This window comes from Gigantopelta aegis, chromosome 10 (genome assembly GCF_016097555.1).
Source record: "Gigantopelta aegis isolate Gae_Host chromosome 10, Gae_host_genome, whole genome shotgun sequence".
NCBI classification, from domain to species: domain Eukaryota; kingdom Metazoa; phylum Mollusca; class Gastropoda; order Neomphalida; family Peltospiridae; genus Gigantopelta; species Gigantopelta aegis.
The window spans coordinates 65,683,502-65,700,097 of record NC_054708.1 but is presented as its reverse complement, the minus strand read 5'-3'; the positions used below and the strand labels follow the sequence as shown (position 1 = coordinate 65,700,097).

General features: G+C 36.7%; 1 protein-coding gene across 2 annotated transcripts in view; it reads left to right on the top strand.

The window, feature by feature from the left end:
- The first annotated feature begins 315 nt into the window (after window positions 1–315).
- LOC121382715 (protein O-mannosyl-transferase 1-like) overlaps window positions 316–16,596 on the top strand; it is a 34,353-nt gene continuing 18,072 nt past the window's right edge. Inside the window, exons 1-9 of one of the 2 annotated variants that reach the window (XM_041512264.1) lie at window positions 316–432; window positions 5,220–5,352; window positions 7,081–7,253; window positions 7,562–7,665; window positions 9,457–9,507; window positions 10,288–10,434; window positions 12,223–12,331; window positions 13,834–13,899; window positions 15,719–15,812. In XM_041512264.1, the coding sequence (XP_041368198.1) occupies window positions 5,284–5,352; window positions 7,081–7,253; window positions 7,562–7,665; window positions 9,457–9,507; window positions 10,288–10,434; window positions 12,223–12,331; window positions 13,834–13,899; window positions 15,719–15,812 (813 nt within the window). In that variant the 5' untranslated portion in view covers window positions 316–432; window positions 5,220–5,283. The remainder of the gene's footprint in view (window positions 433–5,219; window positions 5,353–7,080; window positions 7,254–7,561; window positions 7,666–9,456; window positions 9,508–10,287; window positions 10,435–12,222; window positions 12,332–13,833; window positions 13,900–15,718; window positions 15,813–16,596) is intronic. The other variant, XM_041512265.1, reaches the window with a different exon arrangement.

Here is a 16,596-nt window from a genome sequence, read left to right as displayed (position 1 = left end):
AGGACAGAGGGTTAGTTATTAGTGAGAGAGAGAGAGAGAGAGAGAGAGAGAGAGAGAGAGAGAGAGAGAGAGAGAGAGAGAGAGAGAGAGAGAGAGAGAGAGAGAGAGAGAGAGAGAGAGAGAGAGAGAGAGAGATGGGGGTGTGTAGTGGTCTTACACCTACGCATTGAGTCGTTAAAACTCTATCTAGGTGGGAGCCGGTACCGGGCTGCGAACCCAGTACCTACCAGCTTTTTATGTTCAATGGCTTAACCACGACACCACCGAGGTTGGTTACACGGAATTAATACAGAAGAAAGGATGCATGCGAGTTATCTCCCATCCTAGAAGGTTTGGAAGTGTCACATTCACTAAGTTAGTGGTTGTATTTTGATAAATTTTCATATTGTATTGCTAGAATTTCCAAAAGCACCGTCTGCGGCAAGACTGGCTGTAAGTAAATCCTTCCTCGCCAGCCCAGTTTGTCGTTATACTGATTCAAATGTCTGACGTTTCGGCAACAAGTCTTCACGTGTTCACCCGTCACCGAGACGGAGTCCGGCGATTTCGCCACCGGTCGCGAGATAGCCGTAAATTCCATATACTGCTGGGCGAAATCGCCGTACTCTATATACATATAAGCAGACGGGAATGTCACTGTTTATTACAATAAATTGGTTATTATAATAATATTTAATTAATGTTTTGGGTTTGATACTGTTCTTTATTCCCAAGCCTTTGTTTTTTCTGTCATTGCTTTTGTTCAGTGTACTCCATATCAGCAAGGTTGGGCGAGATCGCCGACGTTTTGTGTACCATTTCATTGCACACTTACTTATTGTTTGAGAACATATTAATGTAACAAATTAATAAAATTCAAACTGAAACTCCATCTGTCTGTTTTCTGTCTTCCATACTGTTTACAACAAAGTTGGCCCGACTGACAGTACTTTAAGCTTATTATTATTCAGTGCATGTTTTGGGTTTTGGGTTTGGGTTTCTCAAAAAGTTGGGCGTGGTCACCGACATGTTTGTGTGTTCCATTTCATAATACACTTATATATTACAAATTAATAAAATGTCAAACTAAAAGCTTGTGTATGTTTTCTTTTTTCGATATGTTCTTTACATCTACGATTTTATAGAACTGATCCCATTAAATTACCAGTAACAGAAAACTAACGAGATAAGATACAAGGACAGATATAAAGATATATTGCTTATTAGCATTTCACGATTTCAGTTCATTACAGGGAAATTATAATTCATTATAACAGTTTATGTCTATATGTTGATTAGAATTTAGAGTTCACTATTATTAGTGTTAATCGTCTTTAAAACGGTATGCACAGTGGTCACTGCGAGAAAACTATACTCACAAGAAACACTTTTAACAGGCAAAGACAGAAAAAAAGGACACATCACATTTGATTTGAACATTGTTCGTATCATTTCATGCAGTAAATGATAGTAATATAAACATTTTAAATAATAAAATTCCTCTTTAGTTAGATATATATAGTATGGCGATTTCGCCCAGCAGTATATGGAATTTACGGCGATCTCGACCGGTGGCGAGATCGCCCTACTTCACCGAGACGGTTCGCACCCCCACGCCAAGGCCCAATGTCACCTCTAGGGTTTTATTGTGTCTCTTCTTGTGTAAACAATTGAATAAAAACCGCAAAGTTTTGGGGTGTTTTTTTTGTGTTGAAAACAACAAACTGAGAAATGTTATCTTTATAGTTTAACATATAAAAAGAAAAGTAAAGGTGTTTTGGAAAAAACCCCAAACAAACAATTTTTGTGTGAAATTTACAAATCATTCAGCTCAGAAATAAATAACTTATAGTATATTCTATAGTGTGAAAAAAGGTGCTCCCTGTGGGACGGACTATAAGAATTGTGCAAAAACACAAATTTATGTGATAGGCCAATCGCCAATTGTCGAAAACCGTATGAAATCGAAAACCATATTATTTTACTTCCGGGTATTTTGTAATGTCTGCACATGTTCGATCGTTGATACAACAAAAACGTCTTGTTAATGAAGTACACTTAAAACAAATGTCCTTTAAAATGCGGGGAAAAAAGGTAAGATTAAGTTTTATGCACAGTGAAATGTATTATTACAGTTAATTTGCACCCTGGAATTTTAATGTTTTCAAATGCAATGCAAATGCATCTCTAAACAGGAACAGGTGCACGACGGAATCCACACAACCAAACACGTCTGCTAGCACTGCCAAATGAGTAATGATGGATCATTTCCGGATACCCGCTTTCAGATCACATGACTGTCATGTTACTGTTTTCGCGGGAAAAGCCGATTTTATGTTGTTGCCATTACACTGATAACGTCATAGTATTGTTTTCGATAATGCTTTTTAAAATGACGTTTTCTTACCACCTGGTGCAGTTTTTGATGGAACAGAGATAACATGCGAGTATGTACTTACCTTTTTATACATTTTATTTCTAAATTGAACAAGGTAAACATTAATGTCGTTAAATTGATAGCCTGACATGACTGAGCATACGCACCAGACATTTCCTCTTAGTCGTACGGTTTTCGATTAAATGAGGATACTTACGGAGAGAATATTTTTTGTATTTTTTTTGAATGGATTATGTCTACTTTTCACTTCAGCAAAAGCATAAAAATGCAGCATATCTTTTGCAAATTTTTATCCAACATATTATTTTTTTTTAAATGTAACAAAAGGAGGGGGATGAAAGTCATAAAAATTAAATTATTTTGCCTTGTTGATGTGGCATGTTTCAGATAATATGCCAAGGACCTAATGTTAATTCATCTTCCTCCAATTCCAACATTTTAAGGAATAAAAGAAAACACTTTAATTAAAATTAAGGGTTTGAAAAGTTTTGTATTTAGATACTAACTTGTATAAACTTTATTGTTAATGAACATATTTCCGACCTGTGAACAAAAACATCACAAATGAACGACAGATGATAAAAATTCCTATGTTGTTTGCATGAACCATGCACAAAAAACTAAACATAACAGAATTTAAAGCCTAACACAGTTAGGGTCATTAATGATGCCCCAAACAACATCTCTGGGTGACTATGTATTTGTCCTATATGGTTATACATGTGTATAATACGATACTGTTGAAAATTTATTGAGGATTTATTGGGCCTATCCCAGTTAGCATGTACATGTAAGTGTATAGTCCCTCCCATTCAAATCTTTCTTATGTTAATACAGTTTTAACCGATTGTGTAATCAAAAGTTGATCGGTTGTTGCAAACCAATTATAACCAATGAAATTGCAACCAATTCCCGACACTGTCCATATATATAAGCTTACCTCAGAATAATTTTTAGTCTCCTATCAGTCCAACCGTCCTTCTGTCTGTCCATCTATAGTTTCCCAGACATTTTTTGTTACATTGCAATGCCTCAATATATGGAAATGAAATTTGGTGTATAGCTTTATCGTGTAGTGTTATACATGTAGATCAAGTTTGGCTTGCATGACAGTTTACCCATTTTTGACCAAAAGTTATAGGCTATGCCACATGTAGTTTTGTATTTATTTTTGCTATGAAGCTCCAAGGGCCTATTACAATTATCAGTGTTTTCACAATTATTCATGCCATATTCCTTTTGTTTGCTGCCCACCATCCCTTTCTAAACTAAAACTCATCCATCAGAAATGTTGATTTTTTTTTTTTGCAAGAGCTGCTTTGTTTTGTTTTAAATTTGTATTAACCCTTCTCTCTCCTAGCACACAGTTTGTCCCCTTGTAAAAATTTTAAAGGAATGCATGTGCATAATACAACAATATATAATGCACATTATTGCTTAATATCAACAAGTATATTGGTATATTTAATTAATAAAATGGTTAAATGTTACAGCTATTATATATAATGTGCGCAACCATTTTGTTCTATCCCAGTGAATACACCTTCTGGCAGGCCAGTGGTTACGTAATACTTAACGTGTCACATCAGGAATTAGTCTTAGAACTGATGAAACAAACGTACCTCATTTTTGTGGGATAATAAAACAGGCATGCATCACAATGTTCTGTAATAATATTCATCCCAGTAAGCCAGCAATAAGTATATATATTATTTAACTACACAAAATAAATCATCATTGTTAAAGTGGTTTCAAAATAAGTCGAAGGATTAACATACATATTGAAATGACAAATGGAGTGTTTTCATAGTTAACTGGTCTATTCTTTCAAGTGCCTCTACTGGTAATTCTTGATTGACAGGTGTGTATTTGGTAGGTAACCAGACATGGCAATTGCTGGAGTCTAGACACAAAATGAAGTCGTAAGGCCTTCCGGTATTATTAACATCACAGGGTATTGTGATACATACATGTAGCATATTTGTTACCAATCTGATGTGTCATGGCATGTCCTAATATCAGTCTTGGTTTAATGGTTTGGAGAAAATAACCTGGCACACCCAAAATGGTAATGGACATTATCAGCCGACATGGTTCGTTACTGTGAATAATTTTGTAAAACTCTTAAGTAGACTTTCCCATCTAAAATCAAAGAACTGACCAATTGTGTAGTCCCAAAGAAAAGAAAAGTATCACTTGGGTATTGTGGGTGGTGTTTTTTCTCCAACGTACCAATAGGCCTAATAGTATGCATTTTTTCTTCGGATTGTTTTTAGAAAGAAAAATACTATAACCCCCATTTCATTTTGTTAATGCAAACTGAAATATATTTTGTTAAATAGTTTATTATATTTATCAAGTCATTTATGTTGTTTTACAAGTCAGGTTGATCAAAGCGAAGCATTGTTGTAAATTATTTCATTTGTTTACACTGTGCATACAGGAGTTGGTAGGAGCTGACATCACTTCCTCCCATGCTAGAGTACCGAACACGATGAAAAAGAAACAAAATGGTTGCCCCCACTGGGCAGTTAGCAGGAATAATCACGTTTTTTAAAATTAATTCTAAAATTATGGGTTTTTCATTTTTCAAAGTGTCAGTATGTGTTTGTGGTCTGGGTATGCATCTTTCTAACACATAAGGCTCATATTTGACTTGTCCTCCCCTTTAATAATGTGAACAACACCCGAGTAAACTTAATGTGTTTGCAGTTAAATTACAAATATTATAAACATGAAATTACGTACCCATGAAAAATGTCCATTTTATAGTATTTAACTTTCAAGTTCATGTATTATTCATACTACTTAAAAAAAACAAATTGTATGTTAATTTTTCCAGCTACATTAACTCAGCTTGTGCTGACAGCTTGCATTCCCTAGATTCTACATGATGGAAGTGTTACATGGAGATCGCAGCCCAGTCTGTTGGAGGTGACAGGGTTTTGGATGGAGCACTAGGTCACAGAGATCAGGTACTTTTGTTGACCCAGGTTGAAATTTGTCCTAACTGATAATGCATTATGGAATATCTTTTGACACTGAGCTAAACCAGGGGGCGAGGTGTAGCTCAGTGGTAAAGTGTTCGCTTGATGCACGGTCGGTTTGGGATCGATCCCCGTCAGTGGGCCCATTGCACTATTTCTCGCTCCAGCCAGTGCACCACGACTGGTACATCAAAGGCCGTAGTATGTGCTATCCTGTCTATGGGATAGTGCATATAAAAGATCCCTTGCTTCTAATCGAAAAGAGTAGCCCATGAAGTGGCGACAACGGGTTTCCTCCCTCAATATATCATGTCATGTCATAGGGTTTTACGTGCACATTCAGAACGAGCTGTTGTAGCGCACGCCTGTCATGGGCACAAGAACCGGCCTTGGCCGACGACTCCGTCCATGACAGGAAAGGTGGGGGGAGGGGAGAGGAGGGACCACCTGCACTTGCAGGTGCAAGGGAGCACCAGCAGCCCGATCAAATCAGTAGCAGGCGGGTGGGGGTGGTGGTGGTGCTATGGAATTTGAATGGAGCAGTTAAATGCCAAAGAGAAAAGGGTGCACAATTTTGATTGAGGGAATTTGGCGCAATTTTGAACGGTCGGTCGAAAGGTAAATGGCCGCCTCAATATCTATGTGGTCCATGGCCTGCCATCCAAAATAAAAATGTGTTGATGTGGTTAAAAAAAACCCTTTCCTTTCCTGAGCTAAACCTTACAAGATACATTGTTTGCTATGTCCTTGACGCCAGTGGTAGCCTGCTGGCCTAACAGGTTATGGAATCTGGTAGCCCTCTGTAAAAATTGGTAGCTCCACAATTTTAATAAATTTAAAAAGAGAGGGGGCAAAAGCATTTATTTTTATTTAAACATATTTTAGGTGGGTTTATTTAGGTGTTTTTGAAAGCATCTTGTTGACTGTGGAGTAACTGGATGTGCCAAGATAGTTTAGTAGCTAGACGGACTACCGGATTTAGTCATCTTGTAGCTCGAGGAGAAATCGGTAACCAAAACACCACAGACTACTGCAAATGAAAGAAACCCTATTTAATATTTACAGTGTATATAAATGGACACTAATTATTCATGTTACAATAAATTGACACCTGAACTACTACAGGTATTTCTGTGTATGTATGTTACTATGTACTGCAGGAGTAGTGCACAATCACATGTACGTTTATTACACACCAGTGTAAGATATTGCTTATGTCATAACAACCACACAATATCTAACTAGTGTAATATTGACATGATGCAAGCGTGATGTAGATCACTTGCTGACCCAATTCGCCGAGAAATAACCTAGTAGGTGTTGACATCTGCTTACATCTGCGTTGCGGTTTGTTTACAGATGGTTTGTAATAAATAAAATACTAAACTAGCTTGCCTGTCATACCATTTTTATGAAACTTGTGAACAGTGTTGGTATCTGACTCGCTTTCGCTCGTCACATACCAAACCTGTTCACTCTTTTCATAAAAATGGTATGACAGGCAAGCCAGTTTAGTATTCTGTGTGTATGTTGCATCATTTGTTGTATTCACTCATTTTGTAGAGGGTTGAATTACTTCCATTAAGCATTTAATAATCAGTACTTAAACAGTGGACACTGTTTTTTTTTTTAAAAACAAACATGTATTTCTTTTACTGTCTGCATCAGTTACCATAACAACAAGGTGTAATAACAGTCTTATTTTGTTAATTCCAGGGTGATGGAGCGCCAGTTCCACGATTACCGGGAGAAATATCGAGGGATCATAGGCACGATAATCAAAACAAACCATTTTCTGTGAAAGCCGAGTTTGATCTCATGCAGCTTGCATTAACTCTTGTTACCTTGGCAACTAGAATATGGCATATCAGTTTTCCACATGCTGTTGTGTTAGTATTGTCTGCATTTTCTTTCTCCATTTTAGAACATTATCTGTGCCATTTTCAAATGTTTATAATTTTGTTGTTTTGAATATGAAATTAAAATATGGATATCAGTGTGAATTATCATATGAATAACAGAGTAAATACAATTTTTTTTTCTTTTTTTTTTTTTACAAAAGATTTTTAAAATAAATAAATTTGAGAAAATATTTTGAATATAAATATATGTATTATGATATTTATTGGGTTTTGCATTTTTCAGTGGCTATTTTTTTTACTATGGCAATTAAGTTCAAATAATATTGTTTGTTTAGGTTTGATGAACTGCATTTTGCCAAGTTTGCATCGCTGTATTTGAAAAAAGTGTTTTTCTTTGATGTTCATCCACCATTAGGCAAAATACTGCTAGCTGCAGCTGGTAAGTATACTTAAATACTTCATTATTGTCCTTCCCTTTAAATTTTTTACTAACATACATTGTAAATTTGGTTAGGTGTCCTATAGACTTATGTAGTGTTAAAGTTTATTTTAACAGTAAATTAAAAGAAGAAGAAAAAAATTTCTGAAAGTAATAAGGGGAGGTAACTGGTAGATGGGCTACTCTTTTTGATTAGCAGCAAGGGATCCCACAGACAGAATAACATGTACCATGGCCTTTGATATACCAGTCGTGATGCACTGGTTGGAACGAGAAATAGCACAATGTGCCCACCGATGGGGATCGATCCCAGACCGACCGCGTATGAAGCGAATGCTTTACCATTGGGCTATGTCTCCCCCCCCCCCCCCCCCCCCCCCCCCCCCCCCCCCCCCCCCCCCGGTAGATGAGGTCATATGGATATTGGTTAAAATTCTTCAATGAGAACCAAATTGATATACTTTGTTATGTAACAATCTTGAATTTAAGTGATGATAATAATATTGCCGGTAGTAGGGGTGTATAATAGGTGGTTACAAGTGCCTCTTAGCAATGCCAGAGGTAACTACTGAACACTCCCCGAAGTGGTCAGAACAAGCCCATGGCTCGAACTTAACGGCGGCACCGACGGCAATTGTCATTGTTGAGATATAAAATGCTGTAGGCAGAGAGCATCACTGATGGCATTTTTGTGCCGTTGATAAAGCTCCTCAAGAATGACGAAATGTATATACCTGGCCTGGTGCTTATAAAACCTTACTAGACTGGAGTCTCTGATAAACACTGAGACACTACTGCCATGACAACGCCATACAAATTGTATGCCTGTCACATCATTAGAGACTGAGACTGAGAACAGGGCCCAGGTGTACATTATCTGCCAATATTTAACATTTGCACATTTAAAAGATGTCTACATATAACAAAATAACTTTTCAGTCAGGTTTGTTTGCTGCAAATGTCACTTTTAAAAAAGTTGCAATAGGCAGGCTCAAAATTGCCGTCTGTGGACTGTTTCACCCACTGCAATTCTTGAAAAAATTGTCGTGGGAGACAAATTCTTAAGTTTGAGCCCTGCAAGCCCACAGCTAAAAGCTGATGGGGAATGGTCAGATGTGTGGCACAGATAACCACAAGAGACAAGCCCTGGGATGTGGAAGTGGACAGCGAAAGAAGTTGAAAGATAGGAGGAGTTGTCAGATCGGGAAGAAATGAGATAGAATTAAAAGGAGAGAAAGGAAAGGGGTCTAAAAGGTTATTTTGTTGCATGTAGGGACAGGATTTAGCTTAATTGGTTGAGTACTCGCCTGATGTGCTTGCGTCCCAGGATTGAAACACATCGGGAGATCCATTTAACTGATTGTCTTTTTTCTAGTTCCAACCAGTGCGCCACAACTGGTCAAAGGCCATGGTATGTGCTTTCCTGTCTGTGGGATGGTACATATAAAAGATCCCTTGCTACTAATGGAAAAATTCAGTGGGTTTCCTCTCTATGACTATATGTCAGAATTACCAAATGTTTGACATTCAATAGCCGATTGTTAATTAATCAATGTGCTCTAGTGGCGTCGTGAAACATAACAAAACAAACTTTTAAATTTTGTTGCATGTAGACATATTTCAAATTTACAATGGTTAAATACTGGCATATAATGTATACCAGATATATTAATTTTGCTGTCATTGAGGACACAGCAATTTATATTTTAATGATGGCAAATGTCTTCGATGCCATCATTATGTTTGAGCCCTGGGTTTCCAAATTATCTTGACCATATTTTCTAATTTTAGCCGAATTTGGAGGATATAATGGTAATGCCAGCTTTGACAGAATTGGTGCAGGTTTGTAATTTTAAATTGACATATTCAGCTCTTGTTCTTTTTATAATTAATTTGTATAATTGTCAGTGTCTTGTTTGATATATCTATTTTTAAAAATACTAGTATCTTAACCAAACTGAATATGCAGATACATGTATATATGGATTTAGTTGTATTTTCCCAGAAAATACTGTGTTTATTGCAGAAGCAGTACGTTTATATTTGACCTCTTTCTGTATTGTAGTGTTATTGGACAGCATAGTTATGTTGACCTCTGATTTAATTTTATTACTAAGCAACATAATTGTGTTAACATAAGAATTGTTTGTAAGTTACAAAGTAACCTGTTTTATCTGTAACTTGGATGTGATTACCAAATAACATGATTGCCACTGAAGTATCCAGGAAAGTCATAAAGGGAGTGATGGTGCTTTGTAGATTTAATGGATTTTTTTCATTACATTAAAAACCAAAATAAAACAGGATGGTAACTTACATGCATAAATCTGCCAATGATCATGTTGATGTTTGAGTTATTTCTGTTTAACTCCGGCCAGTGCCCCATGACTGGTATATCAAAGACTGTAGTATGTGCTATCCTGTCTCTGGGATGGTGCATATAAAAGATTCCTTGTAGCTAATGAAAAAAAATGAAGCACATTTCCTCTCTGACTATATGTCAAAATTACCAAACATTTGACATCCAATACTATTACCGATAATTAACAAATCAATGTGCTCTAGTAGTGTTGTTAAACAAACCAAACTTTGGCTTTGATTTGATCTGTTTGTGTTTTGTAGAATATCCACCTGATGTGCCCGTGTTTGAAATGCGACTGGTGCCAGCAGTGCTGGGAAGTCTGATAACTCCACTGGTCTATGAAATTGCAGTTGAACTCAGACTGTCTCGGTGGGCTGCGGCCATAGCTGGTGCATTCATTTTACTGGGTAAATTGATTTGTGAAGTAATCCATTTTAACAGTTTATTTCTATTATATACTGAAACAGTTGAAAGAATTCAGGTCATGTGCTTGTAAAACTTTTAAAGGCTAAATCAAGCCTCTAAAATCATCTTCAGGCTTTAACGTCATAGTATCGCATACAAATTGCATGTCTGTGACATCGTTAAAGATTTGAGTGGAGCCTAAAGTTTTATAAGCACATGCCAAGGTCTGTTCCAGAGAAAAAGTCAGTTTATATAGATGTCTAATTAAAATCAGATAGGAAAGTGCTAGACTGACATTTTGGATTTATTGGAATAGGGTACACATTTACATTTCTAGTTTAGTCAACCAGCAGAAAGATGCCAGAAAACTGTGCTAATAGCACACGTCCCTAACATGCAATGCACTCTTTTCATTGGTTAATTTGTCTCATTGTTTAGGAGATAAAGGGCCGTTGCTACCTGTTTTTTGTTGTTTTTTTACGTCATTCTGTAATCAAGGTAGTATGAGACATCAAATAATATATGTGACACTGCATGTATTCCTTCTCGTGATGTAATATATATAAAGCTTGCTCCAAGGATTTATTTTCTTGAGACTTGTGTTAAAAAAATATCAGGTAATATCAGGTATTTACTTTGTTATTATCTGTATTAAATTGGTACCTGAGTATGATCTGAATTTGAAACGCTGTTTAAAATGTGCTGAGGTGGCCTTAAATGAGGTGCTTTGGATAGCAGGAGTGATCATCCTTAATGTGCAGTGTTTCTTTTGGTCCCAACTAGTGACCCAGTTGGTATATCAAATGCTGCTGGATTTATTTTCCAGGGGTGGGAATTCTCCTCGGATCCGCTGTTTTCCTCTCATGGAACATTGCGTTTCCTCGCATTTTAATCGTCCTTTCCTCCAAAATGTGTCAGATGGCACAGGTTTTAACTTAGGATTTCAAGAATTTATGGGACCCCTCTAGATTTTTTTTATTTTTAAGTTCACCAATTCCCACCTCTTTTTTTCCTGTCTTTGGGAAAGTGCACATAAAATATCCCTGGTTGCTTTTAAGTATGAGGTAGCCTGGGTCTTTAAGAAGTATTTGTGTAATGCATTTATAGGAGTTTCTTAAGAAAATTTCAAATAACACATTTCAATTTGCATAACCAGTTATACTTACATGTATGTATTAAATAATTTTCTAAATTTAATATGCAAACAAAAACTAGGTTACGCAAAACTGGACATATGCAAACAACACATGAATGAAAATAGTTTGTTGTCTTTAATGAGGTGGAGTTTCCTCTTTCCCTTATCCAAGGGGCGGGACGTAGCCCAGTTGTACATCACTTGCTCGATGCGCGGTCGGTGTGGGATTGACCCCCATCAGTGGGCCCATTGGGCTATTTTTTGTTCCAGCCAGTGCACCACGACTGGTATATCAAAGGCCATGGTATGTGCTACCCTGTCTGTGGGATGGTGCATATAAAAGATCCCTTACTGCTTATCGAAAAGAGTAGTGTAGGAAGTGGTGACAGCGGGTTTCCTCAATCAATATCTGTGTTGTCCTTAACCATATGTCTGACACCATATAACCGTAAATAAAATGTGTTGAGTGCATTCCTTCCTTCTTTCCCTTATCCAAGTAGTGAAATAACCTCAAGGGAACCAATTAGACATAATTTAAAAATGTGCTGAGGTGTCATTAAACAAATATGTCCATCCGTTTTTTAAACCTTCTATTAAAGCCTTTCTAAGACTTGTATTAAAAGCATGGTTGATGGTTTATTTATTAATTTTTCAGACAATGCTTTGCTTGTGCAGTCCAGGTTTATGTTGATGGAGGGAATGCTGATCTTCTTTTCTTGCTTATCTATAATGAGTTACCTCAAGCTCAGAAAACTGAGTCTCAGGTAGGTTCCGCAGCTGCTGATTTCTTGTACTTCACATACAACATCGTCTGTACAGTGACCTAGGAAACTGAGGAAGATGCATGTTTGTCTATAGACTTACAGTCTCATATGGCCCATAACATATGGTCAAGAAAGAAAGAAAGAAATGTTTTATTTAATGACGCACTCAACACATTTTATTTACGGTTATATGGCGTCAGACATATGGTTACGGACCACACAGATTTTGAGAGGAAACCCACTGTCGCCACATAGGCTACTCTTTTATGACAGGCAGCAAGGGATCTTTTATTTGCTCTTCCCACAGGCAGGATAGCACAAACCATGGCCTTTGTTGAACCAGTTATGGATCACTGGTCGGTGCAAGTGGTTTACACCTACCCACTGAGCCTTGCGGAGCACTCACTCAGGGTTTGGAGTCGGTATCTGGATTAAAAACCCCATGCCTCGACTGGGATCCGAACCCAGTACCCACCAGCCTGTAGACCGATGGCTAACCACGACGCCACTGAGGCCGGTCATATGGTCAAATAAAAAAATTCTGGGTGAGATCTAATTGTAACAAATGTTATGACTTAGGGCTGCAGACTCGTACTTTCAACCCGTGAAAATGGACACTAATTCGATTAGTCCGTAAATCAGAAACACACTTGAATAAAGTGACAACAGAATGAAACAATACTTGTTGATGTTGAAACGGGGATATACAAAATATATACTAGAGCTTGTCTCCATAACCGCAAGGTGTCTAGAATTTTTATAAAATCCACTAGCCATGGGATCAGTGATTTAAAGATTTTACTAGCCATGATTAAAAATTCACTAGCCCTACTTTACTTTAAGTTAATACAATTTTACTAAATAATAGTAGTAATCAAATATGTCACCTAAAGAGGGAGATATTTTAAAACACTAATGTTGGGGTTTGGGGCAGGCTATTCATATTTACAAAATAGACTTAACTGAAATATTTGACTCTTTTTTTTTTTTTCACTAGCCATCGGGCATGGCAATATTAGTTATTTACTAGCCCAACATTGCATATCACTAGCCATGGGAGTGGGGCTACCATAATCTAGACGCCCTACAGCATAACCCTTACTTTTCAGAAGTATGTATGTTTTATAAAATATGAAAACTGCATTTTGTGGTATTGAACAGGATAACTAGAAACACTTCAGATGTTACGAAATGGATAATCTAAACAATAAAATCTTGGTAATGTCTGATTACAATTATATAAAATGGCTCTAATAGTGAAAGATACGTCATAGATCCCCTATTCCTGAGGTCAAACACAATGGGTCTTATGTTTAATAATGTTTAACAAGCCTTTTCTGTAATCAGATGGAGATTTTCATTTGACAGGCTTAGCTGCCATGCACATTTGTAGATTTTAGTCATTGGAATATTATATTGTTAACTGTTTTTGAAGAATCGTACAGAATGTATCATATTATTCTTTGGTGCTGAGTTTTTAAATGTCTGTCTATTGTTTTTAGAGCGTTTTCATTGAAGTGGTGGTTTTGGATGGCTTTGTGTGGAATTTCATTCACATGTAGTGCGAGGTGAGACCGTTTACCAGTTTCAGGTATTGCATTATAATGAAGATGCAATTAAAGATTTACAGCCCTATATGTTAATTTTTCCATCTAGGATCCAGATGGCGCCCACTTGTATTTTTATATAGATAGTATGAAATGTTTTAGTCACCAAATGAAAAAAATGGTCGCATATGTGACCGATTTGTAGAGGGCTGATTTAGTTTAAGATTTTCCCAGCTACTTTTTATGCATAAATATAGTTTTGTTAAAAGAAAAAAAGAAAGAAATGTTTTATTTAACGATGCACTCAACCCATTTTATTTACGGTTAATAGTTTTGTTAAAAGTCATCGGGGATAATTAAAAAAAAGCTACTGATAAAATTTCAAGTAGATTATATCATTCTGTGATTACTCTAAGAGTATATTTATCATTTACATACTCTGGCATTCCACAGATATTATGCTGTAATGTAAATGGCCAGTCTTAGAGTGTCCACGAATACTCGAGTACTCGGGCACGGGTCGAGTCTAGCAAGATTCGAGTCCGTTCACAGGACTGGAGTATTCGTACAAGGTGGAAGACGGTGATCAACTATAATACAATGAACAATGTAGGCCAATAATTTCAGCAGTAGATAATTAACTATATAAGTTACACAATGAGTATACAATCATGGTCAGGTCAGATCATAGGGCTTTACGTGCACATTCAGAGCAAGCTCTTCTCTTTTTAAACTGGCCGTCCGTTACAACACTGAACATATCAATCAGTTTCTAAATGCAATACAATGACATTATTCGGCATCCATGTTCAGCTCTGGAATTAAGATGCATAATGTTATTTTACTTCGTTCCTTAAGCTCATCATCATCTAGTGTAAGTGTCGGGTACTCGGGTCCGGGTCGAGTTTGACCCTCAAATACTCGAGTCCAATATTTTGGACTCGTGGAGGCCCTAGCCAGTCTCATAGTTAGATTATAGGTGACCCTGATTTTACAATGCATTTAGACCTACTGTAAAAATGTAACAACCAGAAAGACATTAGATTTGCCAAAATAATAATTTAAGCAAGATGTGTAATGTAATCATTAACTACCCCCAACAATCCCTCCTAAAACAACAAAACCCCACTGCTCTGTAATTTAGCTTTGAATATTTTGTACTATGTAATGAACAAATTCCATTGTTCTGTAATTTATATATATTTTTGTAGTTCATAATCCATAAAATGATCGGATACACAGATGCATAATAAAAATTATACATTTGTATACTCATAAATGAAGTCCACTCACCCCATTTGCATAGAAAGTGATTTGACCTCCAGTAGCCAATGTAATTTTTATACTGGGCTGACATTAAACATTCATTCATTCAGAAAGTAATTGTTATGGATTACACATGACTAATTACAGTCAAACCTCTCAAAACTGGACCCTGTGTAAACCGGAATTCCCTCAAAACTGGACGTTTTTCGTGGTCCCTTGTTAAATATCTGTACAGAAGAGAACCTCTCTAAACCGGATACCTCTTAAAACCAAACTTTTGACTTGGTCCTGAGGGTGTCCGGTTTAGAGGAATGTCACTGTATGTATACTGATCACTGATTACGGACCATTGGAATCTGCATTTAACAACCAGAATCATTGACTTGTAATATATCAACTAGTATTCAAAACATTTGAATAATTTTTGTTGGAAATTTTATCAAACATTAACATACACGTTTGATACACAGGAAATTCCATTTATCGTTGTCAGAAATCTCTACGACCAAGTGATTGAATATGGATTAGTTATATACGTGTGGTCGAATCATCATCTCATGATGTTTTCTTTCAGTATAAAGTATGTTGGGTGTTTCACTGCTGTGCTAGTGCTGTTTCTAGCCTTCAGAGATTTGTGGAATTTGTTAGAAGATCCATCATACTCTGAGGTAAGAGTCTGCGGTTTTATTTTAGTTTACAATATATCTAATGAATATTCATTAAATGGATTAAAAGTACATGGTCCTTTAACAACACTGTGTGGTATTTCTGTTTAAAAGGTAGTTTGTTGTTTGTAATTGTAATTTTTGTTAAAGTGGGTGATTGATAAGCTGGAATCCACAGTCATTCAGTGCAGCCATTGCAGCCACTGATGTGAGTGCTCACTTCATATGCAGTTGGTCTAATATCGACCCCCGTCAGAGGGCCCATTGGGCTATTGCTTGTTGCAACCAGTGCACTGGTATATCAAATGCTTTGGTATTTGCAGTTGTAAAACAAAACAACAGGAGTCACTTTCACAAAACATTGTCAATTTATGTGTGCAACTAGCAGTTACAACCAGTTACACCTGTCTTATGTTTACATGTGTTTGACATAGAAAATTAGATCATTATGGAAGATGGATCATTGTAAGGATGAAATAAAACTATATTAGTTGTACTGCCAGTAGTAATATGAACGGTGGTTTAGTCTTAGATTTACATTTACATTGAAAACTAGGCTTTAAATTTTATTTTCAACTTAACCCGACCGCAACAAAAGGCGCATTCTCTCTTATGTGCCAGATATTTGGACTTTAATAATGTAGATCTGGGGCCTAATTCACTAAACTCTCGCAACTTTGCGATCTCATAGTGCAATGCTAAAAGACTTGCAAAGAGGATGCTTTGTTGTCTAGCAGAGCCTAAGAGACCTTTGTGAATTAGGCCCCTGGGCCATGAAGCGATCTTA